This window comes from Aethalodelphis obliquidens, unplaced genomic scaffold (genome assembly GCF_003676395.1).
Source record: "Aethalodelphis obliquidens isolate GAN/ISIS:26980383/991018 unplaced genomic scaffold, ASM367639v1 scaffold14, whole genome shotgun sequence".
Taxonomy (NCBI): domain Eukaryota; kingdom Metazoa; phylum Chordata; class Mammalia; order Artiodactyla; family Delphinidae; genus Aethalodelphis; species Aethalodelphis obliquidens.
In genome coordinates this window covers 31,199,841-31,221,584 of record NW_020837958.1, presented here as the reverse complement: position 1 = coordinate 31,221,584, position 21,744 = coordinate 31,199,841, and the positions used below count along the sequence as shown (strand labels likewise).

Sequence of the window (21,744 nt, the reverse complement as noted above, 5' to 3'; positions counted from 1 at the left end):
AACTGAAGGAGTTCCAGGACTTTAAAAAAAAAAAAAAAGATCCCACCTAGAGCTTCACTGCTGAATAAGCTGATCCAAGCCAAGAGTGCAACGTCATCAGCAAAATGGTGAAATGGTAGCTGGGGAGATCCGCGCTCAGTCTTGGGTCCAGGCCAGTTGATAGTCTTTGGATTCCCTGGAGTGGGTAAGGAAGGTGCCGCATATAAGTGAAGGTTAATGGGTTTCTATTTTTAAAGGTGCAGCTCAAATTACCCCTTTTTTTTTTCTTTTCTCTTCTCTTCCTTAAGACATTACAGCTCCATCTAGGACTAGAGAAGTGCAGATATGCGGAGCTACCTGAAGTTCACTATCTTTCCACTAGGGAGCTGTTCCCATATCAAAATGTTGTCTAGGGCTTCCCTGGTGGCGCAGTGGTTGAGAGTCCTCCTGCCGATGCGGGGGACACGGGTTCGTGCCCCGGTCCAGGAAGATCCCACATGCCGCGGAGCGGCTGGGCCCGTGAGCCATGGCCGCTGAGCCTGCGCGTCCGGAGCCTGTGCTCCGCAACGGGAGAGGCCACAACAGTGAGAGGCCTGCGTACCGCAAAAAAAAAAAAAAGTTGTCTATTGCACATGGCAGTCAGTTGGCCAGTCAACAAACATTATGCCCAACTATGTTCCAGGCAGGCAGTATGACATAAAACTCAGCGTAGTATTGACTGGATAATCATAAATGTAATTAATTGGATCTACAATGGAGTAATGTATAGAGTGCTATGGAAGCACTGTTTTTTTTTTTTTTAAAGATCTAACCTTGGGGTCAGGAAAGTTTTCTTTGAGAAAGTCATGTCTATTTACACAGGAAAAATAATCAATTGTACCTGAGTTAACTTAGTACTTGAGAGGCTAAGTACCTGGGGGAGCAAAGCGTAAGAGAGAGTGGTTAACTGCTCCGTGAGTGGCTGCAGCATTAACAAGCCACCCCAAAACAAACAAGTCGCTACTGTCAGGTGGTGGCTCAGCTGGGGCTGGAAGGTCTAGATTGGCCTCACCTGTGTTTCTGGAGTCTCTCTCCACTCGGTCTCTCCAGCAGATAGCCAGGCTTGCTCACATAGTGGTGGAAAGGTTCCCGACAACTTTTTTCAAGCCATGTTTGCTCATGTCCCATTGGCCAAAAGCAAGTCATAGAGCCAAGCCCAGATTCAAGAGGTGGAGAAGCAGACTCTGCCCCTCGATGGGGAAGAGCTGCAAAGTATTTATGGCCAATTTCTGCAGTCTGTCACGTATAAGCTAACAGTCCCTAATAAGGACTCTAGCCATTATTTAATTCAACAAATCGTTACATACAAGAGCAGAAAAGCCCAGACAACCAACTAAGTTTGACAGCTGTTTACTAGAGTTCAGCTTCCTTGTTCTTTCCTCATGTCTGCTGGCCTAACCAGGTCTTCTCATGCTTTCAGGCTGCAGGATGCGCCCATGGACAGCCTGGTCAGAATGCACCAAACTGTGTGGAGGCGGGATCCAGGAACGCTACATGACTGTCAAGAAAAGGTTCAAAAGCTCCCAGTTTACCAGCTGCAAAGACAAGAAGGAGATCAGAGCATGCCATGTCCACCCGTGTTAACAAGGGTACACGTTTCCCAGGGCTGCACTCTAGACCCCTCAGAGTCACCAATGGCTGGATTGTTTGTTTGCTTGTTTGTTTAAGGCAATTTAAATCGTGTACACTAGTTTTCATTTCTGCAGTGTGGTCTGCCCAGTAGTCTTGTGGATGCCAGGGACATCCTTCTGTACACTTCTTGGTGGGCACAGACTGAGGGGGTGCTCCCTCATCCTCAGCCAGCCCTCATCCAGCAGGAGTAGTGTCAGCCACCTGTACTGAATGGAAACGTGTCCCTCTGGAGCACCCACCTGGGTGGCAGGAAAGAGACCCTGGCCTCCTGCACACGGAGAGGCAACTGTCTGCAGATGACTCTGTGCCTGGTGCCGGGGCGCAGCATGTGGGAGACAGTCCCCGTCAGGTGGAGTGCAGATTCCCCTCATTCTCGTCTGGCCTGCTCCCTCTTGCAGGAAACTATTGTTTGCTCGTCTCTTCTCATTTAGTGGAACTTTAGGGCCCGTTGTTGAGTCTCCTCAGTCATCAACAGTTCTTGGGGAAAACAGCTGGCAGACATGAAGAGAAGCACTGATGGTGGGTGGCTTTTCTTCTTTCACCGAGAAATGCGTATGTATCTCAACCCCTAATATTGGTTCTTGATGCCCCAGAGGAAAGAAATGATGGCTGCTTTATTTGAACATAAGGTAACCAGTTCTTACACCTGAGGTAAAAGGTACTAAGTCTAGAAATCATTTTTCCCTTCTTTTTGGGGTTTTTTTGGACACAATTCTCTTAGGAAGCCAGCCTTACGAACCTTCTGATATTAGATCCTGACTAGAACCAAGGCCAAGGCAGCAAAACTAGCCTCTATAGCAGTCCCAAACCTGAGTTTTTAAAATCTTCCAACACAGACTTTTAAGTTCTCAAACCGGTTTTTAACAAGAAAACATTTTTTCAGTTATGCAAACATTTTGTTAAATCTGTCTGCAGCCCACCAAGCCAGTCCTTCAACAGAAATACTATCTCTGTACTTGAGAGGGCTTCTTAGAAAAAGTGTTTCAGAGGCCAAGAAAGACGACAAATCTAGGGAGGAAGGAATGTTGCAGAATCAAGCTTGGCCGTAAAATCTGGTGGGAAGTCAAACCTATGTCAGCCCTCCACACCAGGGGTCTGGTCCTCTGACACAACCATAGGGAAAGATCATGGTTTTCCATCCCCTTCCGAGCACTCATAAGCACACCAAATGCAGGGAGACTGACTATCAAGCATTAGTGTAAAAGGTCATTTTACCGAGTTGCGTCCATCAGCAGTTGTTACTCATTCATTGTTAAAATTACCGTTTCATTTCTGTTGCAGGCCGCCTTATCGTGCTTAATCCAAATATGTACCGTGGATGAGATGCATACATTGCTTTGAATACACTACTTTAAGAATCTGCATTAAACACATCAGGATATTCCAAACACAACATATATATATGCTATAGCCTTGAATCTGTACTATTTTCTTTAACAAACACAAGAGAGACTGTTCAATAAAAAACTCATTGGGTCTGTCTTTTGTGTTTTAGTTTTAAACTAATTCAGTGTTCAGAAGGTTGGGTCTTTTTAACAATTGTTTCCATTTCAATCACAGTCAGCAAAGGATATGCCTTTTGCACCCTCATTCTGGAGGGACCACTCTTACCAATTCCTGAGCTCTCTGGAGGTTTGAGTTGTTTCCAACGCTATTTTTTAAATCCTTAAGTGAACTGCTTTCTCCTCCCACAAAGCAGCACAAAATTTAAAGAAATAAGAAGTTTAAGTTCTACTTGGACAAAAAAAAGTCCTGATACAGAATCTGCTCGCTTTTGCAACACTACTCTTAGCTACCCAGACGCATCCTTCCTCTCAACCCATGAAAATCATCAAAGTTCCATATAATGGCAATTCCTAAGTAACTCTAAGGACAAGCCACCCTAGTATCTCATGTTCTTATTTGGTCCCATTTTTAATCCAAATTTTGGAGACTTAAAACCAGGCACCTGGTTAATGGCTGAGAATGCGTAACATGTTTCTTGTTACATAAGTGTTAACTCTTTTTTTGTTTGCAAGGGGGAATTTTTAAGAAACATCAGATCTTTCTTACCAAAGTCTTGTGTTAGGTGGTTTATAGTTTCTCCGGCTAACCAATCATTTTGGAAATAAAGACTTTACTACAAAAATGAAATTTGTTTGGACTTGAGATACCTGAGATAGTAAACAGATCATAAGACACCCAGTTTAAAATTGCCATATAAAGAACTATAATTGTTGTGTATATTTTTTTTTATCAATGCCAAACCACTTGGACTCCAATTTACATCCACATTTTTAAGATGAAAATAAGTTCAGCGATATATTCCCCACCACACATGGGGTCACTCACCTGTCACCTTGCCAATGCATGATTTGAAGGAAATCTGTTGTAGCAAATAAGAATAAAGCCTGGGCTTCTTCAGACCCAGAACTGAAAAAATTTAAACAATTTTGTGCTTTTTTTAATTTGAACTTTGTGTATGAAACGTGTTTTAGGCATAGTCAAGGTCTGTGTACTTCGTCCAGGAAGTAAGGATACGTACACATTCTCACATGACAACAATTCTCCAGAAACTTAGTCCAGGTCAAGTCCATGCCTAAAACGGCAAGACAAAAATTCGCAATGTCAAATTACTTCTGTGACCTAACAGCCCATGTTTCAGTTTAAAGGAGTTAAATATTAAACTGTACTAGGACTGTGCAGTCCTTTTTCCCCCGAGTTAAATATTTATATCCTAAAGAAATGGACAGTATTGTCCAAATAAGACTAAATATAAAAGTTTAATCTCTAATTACAACACAGAGTCACAGAAGACAAGACATTGCACTCTTTGGTGCTATTAATTTTCAAAACAGACAATTCATTTTGTTTTCATATTGCCCAAAGCAGGGAGAATGAATGAAAATAGTCCCTTTTGAAAAAGAGTGAGATACCGTAACAAACTATAAACAGCAGCTGAATGCTAGTGAGCATGAAGACAATTTTCCAATTTAAATCTTTTGAAATCTGTGAGCAAAAGGTCTGTACTAAAATGTCAAATTTAAATGATGGCATCCCTGCTTTAGAAATACTGTCAGTACGCTCTGTCGGGCCGAGGAAGGAGTTGTACAACAGTTAAGCACGGGTAGCCTGGCTTCAAACCACTGCTGTTGTTTTACCTTTTCTGGCCTCAGGCTTGGTCACAAGCTTTCTTACACTGAAGGGTTTCTCTCCCCCACCTCCACAATTAGCCAGTTCCCATCCTGAGAGTGAGTTCTGATGGTAACCTGGCAGTAGTTTCACTGAATGTGTTTTACCCCGCCAGTCCCCTGCTTCCTCATAAACCGAGAAATGCCCACTTTGTGCTAAAGCTGGCTTGAGCTGCATTTCTATCACTTATGACTCTAAGTGTCCTGACCAATAAAATACACATGCAGTACTTCTACCCCGCCATCATCAGAGCAAAACGCGATTCCAGACTTTTCACTCGACGTAATGTCGTAACGGAAGATAGCATTCATTATCTATCATTATCACTTTCTCATATTGCTCTGAATTCTTCATAAAACTCAGAATGTGTGCTTTAACTACTTCCTGGCTTTAGAACTGATTGGTAAAAGTTCTCGTATTTTAACAGTACTCCTATTCAAGGTAATAATCCTCATAGTTTAACTGTTATATGTTTATACAGTTTTCTTTTACTTCAAGTAATTTTAAGTATTAGAAGGGAAAGGGGCCAACATCTTATTCAAGGCTACTGACTTGTTTACTCCACTTGGAGTTTATAAAAGTAGAGTCTCTACTTTTTGCTAGTGTTAGCATGTGACTCCTACTGGGTGATCTTAACCTGGAACTCACTAGCCCATCTAAGAACTCAGGTGGGCCACTCAAGAAAAACACCTGGATCTCCTGCTCCCTCACCTACTACATTAGTGCTACTGAAAGAGAGACCGCAGCCTGGGAGCATCCACAAACTGTTCGTTACCATCCTACAATGAGAGAAATTAGAAGCATTCAGAAACTTTTATAGTAATTTGATATTGCCACAATATCCGAGAGTATGATTATTTTTCTAACAGTTCATGTTTTGTATTACATTAGGAAATTGTATCATTCCACGATGGTGAAGGTTAAACATTTTTTAAACGGGCCCTTTACCTCAGTCTGAGCGGCACTGCACGACGCCACACCAGTCAGAAAGCCTGCGAACCACAAGCTTCTGAATCTCTCAAATGCTTCTGTACCTAAACAGTAATAGCTGCTTCCAGACTCGCATACCTACGTGTCTATGACCGAGTGCCCTGCACTGGCTCTTCTTCTTATGCCTCTAACATCCTACCCTATCAAGCAATTCAACTGCCCCATCACCCTCTGACTTTGCCACAGAATTTCTATGAGTAGTAACCCAAACTTACTGCCCCCACTTCCTTTTCCTCCAATCACACCACAACCCACTATGATCTGGTCCCCCAAGCAGACTGACCAAAACAAATCTCTCGAACTCATCAGCAACCTCTAAACCTGCACTGCTGCCCCTTACCCCCCAGTCCTTGCACAGCACTCAAAGCTCTTTACCACCCCTCAGCTTCCTTGACAATAGTCTCCTGGGTCTTTCCAATTATGGGCTGCTTCTCTTGGCTTTTTCCTGCCTTTTCATCTTTTAATTTCCTAAGTGTTCATTCTCCCCAAAAGTGTTACCCTGGACCTCTCAAACACACCTTCTATCTCAATCCACTCCCACCTCCTCAATCATTAGCTCAAAATAGATCAATTCCAAATCTGCATTTTTACCCCCCGCCTCTTCTTTCATGCTCCGGTCCCCATTCCCCAGTGCCTTCTGGACTAACGCTGTATGTAACTGCCACAATCACCATATATTTTATTTCTATCACCAGAAGGTTGCCTGTGCTCCTTATCCATTCATCAAATGGTTTTCTGCACACGCCAGGCAAAGTGGGTAAAGCAGTAAACCCAAAAGACACAGTTCTGCCCTCACAGAGCTTATGATATTAAGGTACAGGTCAGACAAGACAGACAAAATAATCACAGGTGGGTAAGTGTCATGAAGTAAATACAGGGCAGTGTGGAATTAGAATGGGGTGGTCAAAGAGGGCTCTCTGAGGTGGCACCTAAGCCAGGAGCAAAAGGGTGAAACAGCTAATGGCAACAGTCAAGGGAAGCAAATGACTTGGAAAATACTCCGCCAGTGCTAGGGTGTGAGAGAGCAAGTCAGCTTGAATGTGAGAGGCAGGAAGATGACACATCCTGCAGAAGGTTTCCTTGTACACTATGGGGAGGGATTCAGATGTTAGTCCAAGTGCATTTAGATGATGACAGATTTTAAGCAGCAGTGTAACATTTAATTTATGGTCTAAAAAAGATCCCTTTGACTACTGAAGGAACGGCTTTGTGGGGGCAAAGTGGAAATAAAGACTACTTCACAGACTACTGCAATAACGTGGGTGTGAGACAGAGGGGTTAGACAAAAGTAGCAGAACAAATGGAAAGAGAACAGACTCCATAATTCCAATAACCTCTCATCTAACCACCCCTCCTTAACTCCATACCTGTCCATCATGCGTACTACACTAGACTGAAGTCGGGCACTCCCTGTTCAGAAACCTTGGCAGGTTCCCATTATATACAGAAGGGCCGTCATATTTAAAGCCCTCCACAACCCAAGCCCAGTCTACTCTGTAATTTTTTCCCCACTGCATTAAAATCCTTTTAGATTAAGGTTCCAATCCCAGAATACACCCTGCATGCTGCCAGCTCTGTGCTTCTGCCCAGGCTTTTCCCCAGCCATTCCACACCTCACTCTTCTCCTCTCTTCCCACCTCAAAGCCTACCAATCTGTCAAGCTCCAGCGAAAACATCACTTCTAATTAAGAAGCAAAGCTCTCTCAGATTTTCTAGGAGGAATATAAAGTATCACTTCTGCTGGACCTGAGAACTTTCTGCACACTCCTCAAACTCTGCCTTAACTCTGCCCTCTCGGCATTTGTTTTTGTCACTCTGCATCTTCCTCCACTAGACACTGAGTAATTTGTAGGAAGGAAATCTATCCATTCCCCAGAACACCCAATAAAGCCTTACACAAAGAAATCTGTTCAAATTAAAATGCTTTTAGAAGCCACAGCAGGAGGGGCACTTTCATGACATAATCAAATCCCATGCCTGCTGGATGGGCGACCCACAAACTGGAAAATAATCATATCACAGAGATTCTCCCACAAGAGTAAGAGTCCTGAGCCCCACATCAGGCTCCCCAGCCTAAGGGTCTGGCATCAGGAGGAGGAATTCCCAAGGCATTTAGCTTTGAAGCCCAGCAGGACTTGAGTGCAGGAGGCCCACAGGACTGGGGGAAACACAGACTCCACTCTTGGAGGGCACACACAAGGTTTCACGTACACTGGGACCCAGCACAAAGCAGTAACTCCATAGAAGCCAAGGCTGGACCTACTTACGAGTCTTGGAGGGTATCCGGGGGAGGCAGGGATCCACTGTGGCTCACTGCGGGGGGGCAAGGACACCAGTGGCAAAAGCCCCAGAGAATACTGATAGGTGTGAGCTCTCCTGAAGGTTGCCATTTTGGCATCAAGACCTGGCCCTACTCAGGTTCCAGTGCTGCAAGATCTCAGGCCAAACAACCAACAGGATAGGAACACAGCCCCACCCATCAGCAGACAGGGTGCCTAACGCCACACTGAGCTCACAGCTACCTATAAGCACATCCCTTAACACAGCTCTGCCCACAGGCAGCAGTCCTTCCCACCAGGAAGCCTGCACAAGCCCCTAGACCAACCTCACCCACCAAAGGGCAGACACCAGAAGCAAGAGGAACTATGATCCTCCAGCCAGCGGAAAGGAGACCACAAAGAAACTCAGACAAAATGAGATGACAGAGAAATATATTCCAGACGAAGGAACAAGATAAAAACTCACAAGAACAACTAAATGAGGTGGAGACAGGCAACCTACCTGAAAAATAATTTACAGTAATGATAGTAAAGATGATCCAAGATCTTGGAAAAAGAATGGAGGCACAGGCTGAGAAATTACAAGCAGTGTTTATCAAAGAGCTAGAAGATTTAAAGAACAAACAGATGAACAATACAATAACTGGAATCAAAAATACACTAGAAGGAGTCAATAGCAGAGTAACTGAGGCAGAAAATAAGTGAGCTGAAAGACAGAATGGTGTAAATCATTTCCACAGAAAAGAATAAGGAAAAAAGAATGAAAAGAAATGAGGACAGTCTCAGAGACCTTTAGGACAACATTAAATACACGAACATTCGCATTATAGGGGTCCCAGAAAAGAGAGAGAGGGGGGCCTGAGAAAATATTTGAAGAGATTAGAGTCGAAAACTTCCCTAACATAAGAAAGGAATCACTCACTCAAGTCCAGGAAGTGCAGAGAGTTCCACACAAGATAAACCCAAGGAGGAACATGCCAAGACACATATTAATCAAACTGACAAAAATTAAAGACAAAGAAAAAAATATTAAAATCAACAAGGGAAAAGCAACAAATAACATACAAGGGAACCCCCATAAGGTTATCAGCTGATTTTTCAGCAGAAACGCTACAAGCCAGAAGGGAGTGAACGATTAAAGTGATGAAAGGGAAGAAACTACAACCAACAATCCTCTATCCAGCAAGACTCTGATTCAGATTCGATGGAGAATCAAAAGTTTTACAGACAAGCAAAAGCTAAGAGCATTCAGCACCACCAAACCAGCATTACAACAAATACTAAAGGAACTTCTCTAGGCGGAAAATAAAAAGCCAAAACTAGAGTCAAGAATATTATGAATGAGAAAGCTCACTGGTAAAGGCAAATATAAAGTAAAGGTAGGAAATCATCCACACAAATATAGTTTCAAAACCAGCAATCGTGAGGAGAGTACCAATGCAGGATATTGGAAATGCGTTTGAAATGAAGAGATCAGCAACTTGAAACAGTCTTGTTTATATATAGACTGCTATATCAAAACCTCAAGGGAACCACAAACCAAAAATCTATGTTAAATACACACACAAAAAAGAAAAAGCAATCTAAACACATCACTGAAGACAGACACCAAATCACAAAAACAGAGAAGAAAAAGACTTCCAAAACAAATCCAAAACAATTAACAAAATGGCAAAAAGAACCTTCATATCGATAATTATCTTTAATGTAAATGGATTAAATGCTCCAACCAAAACACACAGACTGGCTGAATGGATACAAAAACAAACCCATATATATGCTGTCTATAAGACACCCACTTCAGATCAAGGGACACATACAGACTGAAAGTGAGGGGATGGAAAAAAGGTGTCTATGCAAATGTAAATCAAAAGAAAGCTGGAGTGGCAATACTCATTATCAGACAAAATAGACTTTAAAATAAAGAATGTTGCAACAGACAAAAAAGAACAGCACATAAAGATCCTGGGATCAAGCCAAGAACAAGATATGACAATTGTAAATACATATGCACCCAACACAGGAGCACCTCAATATATAAGGCAAATGCTAACAGCCATAAAAGGAGAACTCAACAGTAACACAATCATAGTGGGTGACTTTAACACCCCACTTTCATCAATGGACAGATCATCCAGACAGAAAATCAATAAGGAAACACAGGCCTTAAAAGATACATTAGACTGAATGGACTTAATTTATATTTATAGAACATTCCATCCAAAAACAGCAGAATCCACTTTCTTCTCAAGAGCACATGGAACATTCTCCAAGTCAGATTACATCGTGGGCCACAAATCAAGCCTCAATAAATTTAAGAAAATTGAAATCACATCAAGTATCTTTTCTGACCACAATGCTATGAGATCCGAAGTCAACTACAGGAAAAAAGCTGTAAGAAACACAAACACATAGAGGCTACACAATATGTTACTAAACAGTCAGTGGATCACTGAAGAAATCAAAGATATCACAAAATACCTAGAGAAAAATCACAACGAAAACACAACGATCCAAAACCTATGGGACACAAGAAAAGCAGTTCTAAGAGGGAAGTTTATAGCAATACAATCTTACCTCAGGAAACAAGAGAAACTTCAAATAAACAACCTAACCCTATACCTAAAGTAACTAGAGAAAGAGGAACAAGCAAAACCCAAAGTTTTGAAAGGAAAGAAATCATAAAGATCAGAGCAGAAACAAATGAAATAAAGATGAAGAGAACAATAGCAAAGATCAATGAAACAAAAAGCTGGTTCTTTGAGAAGATAAACAAAATAGATAAACCTTCAGCCAGACTCATCAAGAAAAAAAGGGAGGACTCAAATCAATAAAGTTAGAAATGAAAAAGGAGAAGTTACAACTGACACCACAGAAACACAAAACATCATAAGAGACTACTGCAAACAACTCTATGCCAATAAAATGGACAAGTTAGAAGAAATGGACAATTTCTTAGAAAGGAACAATCTCCCAAGACTGAACCAGGAAGAATATATGAACAGACCAATCATAATACTGAAACTGAAACCGTGATTAAAAAACTCCCAAGAGGGACTTCCCTGGTGGCTCAGTGGTTAAGAATCTGCCTGCCAATGCAGGGGACACAGGTTTGAGCCCTGGTCCGGGAAGATCTCACATGCTGCAGAACAGCTGAACCTGCACTCTAGAGCCCACAAGCTGCAACTACTGAGCCCACGTGCTGCAACTACTGAAGCCCACGTGCCTAGAGCCCATGCTCCACAACAACAGAAGCCACCACAATGAGAAGGCCACACACCACAATGAAGAGTAGTCCCCACTCGCCGCAACTAGAGAAAGCCCGCGCACAGCAATGAAAACCCAACACAGCCAAAAAATAATTAATTAATTAATTAAAAATAAAAACTCCCAACAAACAAAAGTCCAGGACCAGATGGCTTCACAGGTGAATTCTATCAAACATTTAGAAAAGGGTTAACACCTATCCTTCTGAAACTCTTTCAAAAACTGCAGAGGAAGGACCACTTCTGAACTCATTCTATGAGGCCACCATTACCCTGATACCACAACAAAAGATACCACAAAAAAAGAAAAGTACAGGCCAATATCACTGATGAACACAGACATAAAAATACTGACCAAAATATTAGCAAACCAAATCCAACAATACATTAAAAGGATCATACACTAAGATCAAGTGGGATTTATCCCAGGGATGCAAGGATTCTTCCGTATCTGCAAATCAATCAGTGTGATACACCACATTAACAAACTGAAGAATAAAAACCATATGGTCATCTCAATAGATGCAGGAAAAGCTTTTGACAAAATTCAACACCCATTTATGAAAAAACTCTCCAGAAAGTGGGCACAGAGGGAACCTACCTTAACATAATAAAGACTATATATGACAAACCCAAAGCTAACACCATTCTCAACGATGAAAAGCTGAAAGCATTCCCTCTAAGATCAGGAACAAGGCAAGGATGTCCATTGTCACCACTTCTATTCAACACAGTTTTGGAAGTCCTAGCCATGGCAATCAGAGAAGAAATAAAAAGAATCCAAATTGGAGAACAAGTAAAGCAGTCACTGTTTGCAGATGAAATGATACTACCCATAGAAAATCTAAAGATGCTACCAGAAAACTACTAGAGCTCATTGATTTCAGTGAAGTTTCAGGATACAAAATTAATACACAGAAATCTGTTGCATCTTCCTATACACTAACAACAAAAGATAAGAAGGACAAATTAAGGAAACAATCCCATCTACCACTGCATCAAAAAGAATAAAATACCTAGGAATAAACCTACCTAAGGAGACAAAAGACCTGCACTCTGAAAACTATAAAACGCTGGTGAAAGAAATCGAAGATGACACAAACATATGGAAAGATACACCATGTTCTTGGATTGGTAGAATCAATATTGTCAAAATTACTATACTACCCAAGGCGATCTACAGATTCAATGCAATCCCTATCAAATTACAATGGTATTTTCCACAGAACTAGAATGAAGAAATTTTTAAATTTATATGGAGACACAAAAAACTCCAAATAGCTAAAACAATCTTGAGAAAGAAAAACGGAGCTGGAGGAATTAGGCTCCCTGACTTCAGACTATACTACAAATCTACAGTCATCAGAATAGTATGGTAGTGGCACAAAAACAGAAATATATTAGATCAATGGAACAGGATAGAAAGCCCAGGAATAAATCCACACATGTATGGTCAATTAATCTACGACAAAGGCGACAAGAATATACAATGGAGAAAAGACAGTCTCTTCAATAAGTGGTGCTGGGAAAACTGGACAGCTACATGTGAAAGAATGAAATTAGAACACTCCCTGACACCAAACACAAAAATAAACACAAAATGGATCAAAGACCTAAATGTAAGGTCAGACACTATAAAAATATAAAACTCTTGGAGGAAAACATATGCAGAACACTCTTTGACATAAATCGCAGCAACATCTTTTTTGACCCACCTCCTAGAGTAATGAAAATAAAAACAAAAATAAACAAATGGGACCTAATTAGACTTAAAAGCAAAGGAAACCATAAACAAAATGAAAAGACAACCCACAGAATGAGTTGAAAATATCTGCAAATGAAGCAACCGACAAGGGATTAATCTCCAAAATATACAGACAGCTCATCCTGCTCCAAGTCAAAAAATACACAAACAACCCAATCAAGAAATGGGCAGAAGATCTAAGTAGACATTTCTCCAAAGAAGACATACAGATGGCCAAAAGCACATGAAAAGATGCTCAACATCACTAATTATTAGAGAAATGCAAATCAACACTACAATGAGGTATCACCTCACACCGATCAGAATGGCCATCATCAAAAAGTCTACAAACAATAAATGCTGGAGAGGATGTGGAGGAAAGGGAACCCTCCTATACTGTTGGTGGGAATGTAAATTGGTACAACCACTATGGAGAACACTATGGAGGTTCCTTAAAAAACTAAAAACAGAACTACCATATGATCCAGCAATCCCACTCCTGGGCATATACGCAGAGAAAACCATAATCCGAAAAGATACATGCACCCCAATGTTCACTGCAGCACTATTATACAAGCCAAGACATGGAAGCAACCTATATGTCCATTGACAGAGTAATGGATAAAGAAGATGTGGTACATATATACAATGGAATATTATTCAGCCATAAAAAAGAATGAAATCATGCCGTTTGCAGCAACATGGATAGACCTAGAGATTATCATGCTAAGAGAAGTAATTCAAACAGAGAAAGACAAATATCATATGATATCACTCATATGTGGAATCTCATTTTTTAAAAATGGTACAAATGAACTTACTTATAAAACAGAAACAGACTTACAGGTATCAAGAATAAACTTATGACTACCAAAGGGGAAACTTGGTGGGGAGATACAAATCAGGAGCTCGGGATGAACATATACACACTACTATATGTAAGATGGATAACCAACAAGGACCTACTGTATAGCACAGGGAACTCTATTCAGTATTCTGTGATAACCTATATGAGAAAAGAATCTAAAAAAGAATAAATGTATGTGTAACAATCACTTTGCTGTACATCTGAAACTAACACAACATTGTAAATCAACTATACTCCAATAAAATTTAAAAAAAATTAAAATGCCTTTTTTCTAAAAAGTACTTTGAAACTTTATAAGCAGTCACTGATTAAGTACCTTTAAGTGTTTGAATGATATTGAAAAGTGATCACTTTATCATCATCTCCCATTTACCTGCCGGTTACCTGTTCAATGGCATCACTATGTATAGGAATGGGAAAGAAAGAAATCAAACCAAGTGGTGACGAACAGTTAGAGGAGGAACAAGTTAGACCTTAAGTATATACAACTTTGTTACACTGAATTTTTTTTTTTTTTTTTTTTTTGCAGTACGTGGGCCTCTCACTGTCGTGACCTCTCCCGTTGCGGAGCACAGGCTCTGGACGCGCAGGCTCAGCTGCCATGGCTCACAGGACCAGCCACTCCGCGGCATGTGGGATCTTCCCGGACCGGGGCACGAACCCGTGTCCGCTGCATTGGCAGGCGGACTCTGAACCACTGCGCCACCAGGGAAGCCCTGTTACACTGAATTTTAATAGTCAAAGGATAAAGTATATATATATAAAACAAAACTCTTAAGTCCCAAATTTAGAGAATCATCAGTGTAAGAGGTGTGTCAATAGAGCATAATGTTCAACTCTGAAACACTGTAAAGCCCTAAACAAACAATATAGGGAGAAAATTCCTAGGACAGAAATTCATGACTGTTAATTCAGGAAATCCTGCTTGAAAGAATTTCCACATTCATAAGAGAATCTGAAGTTGGGAGTGTAATTTCAAATGCTAAATGTGCTAAAGAGCAGGATTGGCAAACCATGGCCCACAGATCATATCCAGTCTGCCATCTGTTTTTGTACAGAATTATCTTTACAATTTTAAATGAATTTTTGAAAAGAATTCAAAAGATTAATATTTCATGACACACGAAAATGACATGGCGACTTCCCTGGTGGTCCAGTGGCTAAGACTCCGTGCTCCTAATGCTGGGGGCCCAGGTTCGAACCTTGGTCAGGGAGCTAGATCCTGCAGGCCGCGACTAAAAGATCGCGTGTGCAATCGTGTGGGCCCGTGGGCCCCAACTGAAAGATACTACGTGCCGCAAGGAAGATCCTGCGTGCCGCAACTAAGACCTGGTGCAGCCAAATAAATAATTTAAAGAAAAAAAGGAAGAAGAAAGAAAATTATATGAAATACCAACTTCAGTGTCCACAAATAAGTTTTCATTGGAACACAGCCACATTCTTTCATTTATACATTGTTTATGGCTGCTTTGGCACTACAGTGGTAGAGCTAAGGGGCTGGGACAAAAACCACATGGCCTGCAAAGCCCAAGGTGCTACTTACGAACGGGCCCTTTAGAGAAAAAGTTTGCCGGCCCCCAAGCTAGAGAGGAAAACACAATGGCCACACAGACAAGGAATATTCGTGTCACGAGACTGGCCATTCTCTGTGAGAAAAGATTTCAAGTCATAGATTGATGGCTACAAGGTACCTCTGATTATATGATGGAAATCAAATGCGAACGACCTCAGCTTCCAGTCGTGGAGTAGCATGAACCACATTTTACCCTCCTACCTTAGACAATCAGAAAACTAGAGTAAATATGTGAAACAACTGTTTTCAAACATTATACACCAGGCAGCACAGGACCACAATCCCTGACGGAAGAAAAACAAATAAACTAAACCTTAAGACTGTCCTGGCTCTCTGCCTAGAGACACATTCCAGATTGCAGAGGGGATAGGGGATTCCAAGCAGGTCACAAATGTTTCCCTGAGCTAAAAAGACAGACACTGGAGATCAGGGAGTTTGAAGCAGCTGAAAGCTGCAGGACAAAGTTCTGGAGGGGAGAGAGCCAAACAGAGAAAGAGCTCCAAAAATATGCAGAGGGTCAACGAGGCTTTGCTAAATATTAACATATGCATGTATAGGGTGAAACTCCAGGAGGCTAGGGAAAGAATGACACAGGAGCTGCGAATAGAATGGTTCCCCAGAGCTCATATGGGGCTGGGAATTGTCTGAGTTCCCATGAGCCAAACTGGAGTCCTCAGTGATTACACAGGGCATTCAGTAGAGACCCCAAAAAGGCCACACCTTAGCAGTGGAGCTAAACTATCCTGGGAAAAAAGCTACTTGAGTCTGCATGAAGCTTAAAAAACAAGCCTTGAAAGGATCAAACAACTACAAATAAATTAACTGACTACCAGAACAAAGCCCAAGAATCTTTAGATGAAAGCAACAAAATCTAGGCACCCAACAACATAAAATACACAATGTCCAGCATCTAATATCAATAAAAACTTACTAGACATGTGAAGGAGCAGGAAAATGAGACCATAACTAGAGAAAAATCAGTCAATAGAAATAGATCCAAAACTTATAGACATGATCAGCAGACAAGGATGTTAAACAGCTATTGTAACCATGTTCAAATATTCAAAGCAGCCTTTCTCAACCAGGGTTCTGCAAGAGAATTAAGCAGTACAAAAAGTTATTTGAGGGATTATTTTCTCAATTCTCCCAAGGATGATACACAGCTAGAACCATTCCAGATGCACAGAAGTTAATTCACTACATACAACAGATAAGGCATTAGACCCAATTCTCTGGGAACTCAATTGAGAGGGGCTGGATAAGAGAAATACATGAACATAATGAGGAAAGAAACAGAAGATATATTTTTTAAAAAACAGGACTTCTACAGGAGGAAAAAACATCAGGTCTGAAATGAAAAATTCATTGGATGGGATTAACAGCAGATTGAATAACTGCAGAAGAAAACATTAGGGAACTTGAAGATGTAGGAATAAAAATTATCCAAAGTAAAGCACAGAGAGAAAAAAAGTAAACTGAGATAACAAAATTTAACTTTTAGGCTGCTTGGTTATAAACCATCTACTCAGAACAAAATAAAAGGTTTCCCACTAAATATGAATGTTGTATAGACTATCTCTTATTATCTGAAGTTACCAATGATAAATAAAAAAAACTTCTCCAACTGAAAGTACTAACAAGGATACAAGATAGTGCTATAGCACCAAAAGCCAGGGGATAAATGTGGTATCTTCCTGGGCAGTAATTTTAATTAACATTCAAATAAATTTGTGTGCTTTGCTTCAGCTGTTTTAGGCATCATACTCAGAGAGAGTATATGTGTATGTATTCACCCTCCTCTCCCCTCTACAGTGAGAAATCTCTGTCAGGAGCACTTCATAGAAAAAGTTAAAGAAACAATGACTTAAGAAAATATTCAGGAAATCACTAAAAACACCAAGCCATTTCACTTCAAGTTCACCTACTAAATATCCAGTATTGATCTTAGATTCAAATCCTCAGGAAAAGGCATAGAGCTATGAAAATAAGTTTCCTCCAACACTCATTCCTTCAATAAACCACCAAAATAACAAGTCATCAAGCATCATCTTGTGATAACAGATCGATTTTAATTCTAGCACCTGAAGCTATACAAGGGTATGCTTTATAATCTTCATGGAACTGTTGTACACATTCAATAAAGTGACAACTGTGCAATACCACTTAGTATCTCAAAATCAGGAACATACTTTTGAATTGTTTAAACACAATCCACAGAATTAAAAACAAAATCAGAAGTCACCCACAGTTATACTAATTGTCAATTAAAAGTTTTACCATTTACTACTTGATATAGCAGTCAATATCTAGTAGGGGATATCGGAAGTGATTTCAGATTCTCATCCTGTTGTACTCTATTGGGAAGGTTTCTCGAGTAGCTATGTGACTGGCCAAAGGTGGGTACAACCAGGACCAGAACAGCATGTAAGGTTCTACCACAGTTTCTGTAGTTTTCACTTTTTTTCCTTTGTCAGCTAAAAGTGAAGTGAGAATTAAATACTTATCTTTACATATACACAAGGTATGCTGTGAAAGCATATTTGCTTACAAACATATAAAAATACTTGTTAACTAGTTTGATAAGAAAATAATGTATAAAAGTATATAGCAAAACATTAATCATCTCTGACCCTGGAAAGATCAATTCCATATTTTATATTACAAACAAAAACAGTTTTAGTTTTTTTGAATCCCTTATCCAGAAATACTTGAAAAGGAAGACAGACAGAAATTATTTATTTTTACTCTCAACATGGCTGTGAAAAGAGTTAAATTAAAAAACCAAGAACACTAAAATGCCTAAGTCCAGAATGAGTCCAAATATTTGGCCACACAGAATATTATCTTTAGGAATAATAGTAAAGGCTTTACACGCAGTTTTTAACCTATAAATACAGTAGGCATTTTGGTATTTTGGCCACTGGAAAACAAAAGGCTATAGCATCAGTAAAGGTCTGAGATGTCTCACTTTTGTGGATTCAATTCAGTGTATTTAAGGTTAACTAAAGTTGACATCAAAATTTTTAGAGATAGGCAAAAATTCACATTTTTTTAAAACTCCCTATGTTTCTATTTAGAGTAACAGTAGGCAATATGATTCCAGAAGTTAAAAGTTATTTCACAACCTATGACTTCAGCTTGGCAAACAGCTTAGGTTCCAAAACTGATCCATCCCTATTAAAAGTAAGCCCTTAAAAAAAGAATGTGTCTGTGTATATAGATATCCATTTTAAAGGAATCAGATAATCTTTGAAGCAGCCTTAGTGTTTCCTTTAAATCTGTCTTGACTGACCATTGGATCAGCTTCATGGAAAGGATTAGCCAGCTTCTTGGTCTAAGGCTACCACGGTGATCATTTATCTAAGGCTAGAAAGGTACCAACATGATGTAAACTGTAAGGAGAGAAGGAGAAGATGAGGGCTTTTCCTGGCAGTTGGTAGCTAAAATTCAAGGGATTCTTAGAAAATGACACAGTGGCAGCCTTTCTTGTCTTTTTCTTTCCGTGTTGGTTCTGGTGAAGGAGGACATTCCTGCTCTTGAAATTTCCTGTAAGATAGAAAAACCTATAGATAATTGACTTTTTGGTAATACATTATTATAAATGCAGGTTATTGTTGGATGAGTCTGGTTTATGTGCATATGCTTTTCAATGTTAAATTTCAACTAGGGAGTCAAAGCAAATCTTTGGGGGCAGGGAGGTACAAATGCTTCAACATGAGCATAAGCAAAGCTGTCTGAGTTTCATTTATGGGTGAGTATTCAATTAGGTGAGATGCTGAATTCAACACCTCTAAATTCCCTTCCCAGTTTGAAATTCCATGACTCTAAGGTATCCTTAGGAATGAACATCCATCACTACTTATGAGGTATGCCATTCCTGTCCTGGTTTTGCCACTTCGTAACTACAAGTCTGTATTAAACAAGTTAGTTGACCTCTCTGAGGGGTGTTTTTTTAGGAGGGATAATAAAACCCCTACCTTTCACAGTTGCTACGAGGATTAAAGAAGATTTTGTTATGTTCAAATGTCTAACAGTCTCTGGCACAAAAAAGTCTCATGTACCCCCTCCTCACTCCTGACTGATGGATGTGGGTCAATTCTGAGGATCAAAACCAAGGATTAAATATTTCAAAAAAGCAATAAAAATTATTTTTAAAAAGCACTAGTGGGACTTCCTGGTGGCACAATGGTTAAGAATCCGCCCGCCAATGCAGGGGACACGGGTTCAATCCCTGGTCTGGGAAGATTCCACATGCCACGTAGCAACTAAGCCTGTGTGCCACAACTACTGAACCTGTGCTCTAGAGCCCACATGCCGCAACTACCGAGCCCACGCGCCACAACTTCTGAAGCCCACGCACTCTAGGGCCCAAGTGCCACAACTACTAAAGCCCGTGTGCCTAGAGCCCGTGCTCTGCAACAAGATAAGCCACCGCAATGAGAAGCATGCCCACCACAAGGAAGAGTAGCCCCCGCTCGCCGCAACTAGAGAAAGCCCGCATGCAGCAACGAAGACCCAACATGGCCAAAAAAAAAAAAAAAGGCATTGGTTTCGGGGTGGGGGGGGCAGGTAAAATACACATAAAATTTACCATCTTAACCATTTTTAAGGGTACAGTTCAGTGCTTTACGTATATTTACAATGTTGTGCACTACTATCCACCTCCCAAATCTTTTCATCTTGCAAAACTGAAACTCTGTATTCATTAAAAAATAACCGAATTTGCATTTTTAACAAACTACTAAAAAAAAAAAAGCAATCTTCTTTTCCAACCCACAAAGAGAATGCCCTAGTAACGGGCCAAGAAAAAGTACAAGTAGAAGCCCATAGCTCAAAATGTCAATTCACCTTAGACGTACAACAGGAACTAACTCCATATACCTGTCAAACTAACTAGCAGGGAAACCAGCAGAACTAAGAACAGAGGATGAAACAGAGGCCAAGCCACCAAGACCCAAAATAATCTCACAAAACCCCACCTGCTAAAGCAACTCACTCTTTCTCACACACACCAACTCCAGCCAACCTCACTCACCGCCTCCAGCTTCTTGGAACCCAATAATACTTTCTGAACCACAGAGGCCTCCTAGGCCAGCGAACAGAAAACCTCTATGAAGTCTGGATATCATACTTCATATGCTGTGGGACTGCTGAATCTCTACTGCCTGGCTTCCTCGTGGCCTGGGAGGAGTGGGTAGGAAGCAAAGCTAAGAGCACAGGCTCTGGAATCAGAGACCTGGATTTAAGTCCCAGCTCTGCCATTTAATACGTTCAGATTATTTCACCTCTGTGTATCTGTTTTCTCATCAGAGAGGAGGGGCATTACTGGGCTGTGGTGGGGATTAAATGTAGTAATGCACGGGAAGCAGTCAGCACAGGATCTGGCAGACGCTACCTACCACTCAAGTGTTAGCTGCTGTCGTCACTATCTTCACACCACCGCCACCTTTGGAAGGTGCACCAATTCTTTTCAAAATCTCTATGTGTACTCTACTTCAATATAATAAAATTAGGCTTTTTATGTAGGAAGTAACCAGAATTACGTACGTAATTAAAATTTTTAACATACCATGTCAAAAATGATTCCCAGAAAAGAATCACTCCTACATACAATTTCCTCTTTCTTACGAAAAACATTTAATGGTAATTTTTTTTCTTAATTTTTTTAAAAAGCATAATGTGACTACCCATCAAATTCAATAAACTAAAACAAACTTCTGGGATATGTTTTGCTTACCTTATAACCCGGACAAGTTCATGGAAAGCTTGATCTACATTCATCCTAATCTTTGCTGACGCCTCCATGTATGTTACCTTAAGTTGTCGTGCTAATTGCTGTCCTTCTTCCTGCGTTACCTGAAATTTCAAGAGGTGTGTTTGAGGTACAGTATTAACGATTAGATCTGCTCCATCTACTGCTTGGCCACACACTGCACTGTTAATCCAGCCAGAGACCAAGCTGGTTTGCCTTAAGACGAACCAAAACACTTAATAGTTTAACTCATAGTGCTGAAGCCCACCTCCGCAGAAAAACTCAGAACATGACAGAAGCAAGATGTCAGTCTAGTGATTACTCAAAAAGTATTAAATGCAACAGTGATAAATTCTAGGAAGTACAAGGTGCTATGGGAGTGTATAACCCTGCTGAGCAGGTCAGGGAAAGCTTCCCTGAGGAAGTGATATTTAGGTAAAGTGTATGGAGT

General features: G+C 40.5%; 2 protein-coding genes across 4 annotated transcripts in view; one reads left to right on the top strand and one right to left on the bottom strand.

The window, feature by feature from the left end:
- The window catches only part of SPON1 (spondin 1), a 275,447-nt gene extending 272,315 nt beyond the window's left edge, over positions 1 to 3,132 (top strand). Inside the window, exon 16 of the mRNA XM_027115305.1 lies at positions 1,439 to 3,132. Within this exon, the coding sequence (XP_026971106.1) occupies positions 1,439 to 1,602 (164 nt within the window). The 3' untranslated portion in view covers positions 1,603 to 3,132. The remainder of the gene's footprint in view (positions 1 to 1,438) is intronic.
- Positions 3,133 to 17,588: 14,456 nt separating this feature from the next.
- Positions 17,589 to 21,744, bottom strand: part of RRAS2 (RAS related 2) — a 71,050-nt gene continuing 66,894 nt past the window's right edge. Inside the window, exons 5-6 of one of the 3 annotated variants that reach the window (XM_027115308.1) lie at positions 21,279 to 21,397; positions 17,589 to 19,087 (exon numbers count right to left, since the gene is read on the bottom strand). In XM_027115308.1, coding sequence (XP_026971109.1) covers positions 19,000 to 19,087; positions 21,279 to 21,397 — 207 coding nt within the window. In that variant the 3' untranslated portion in view covers positions 17,589 to 18,999. Of the gene's footprint in view, positions 19,105 to 21,278; positions 21,398 to 21,744 lie in introns of all 3 variants that reach the window. The other 2 variants (XM_027115307.1, XM_027115306.1) reach the window with 2 other exon arrangements.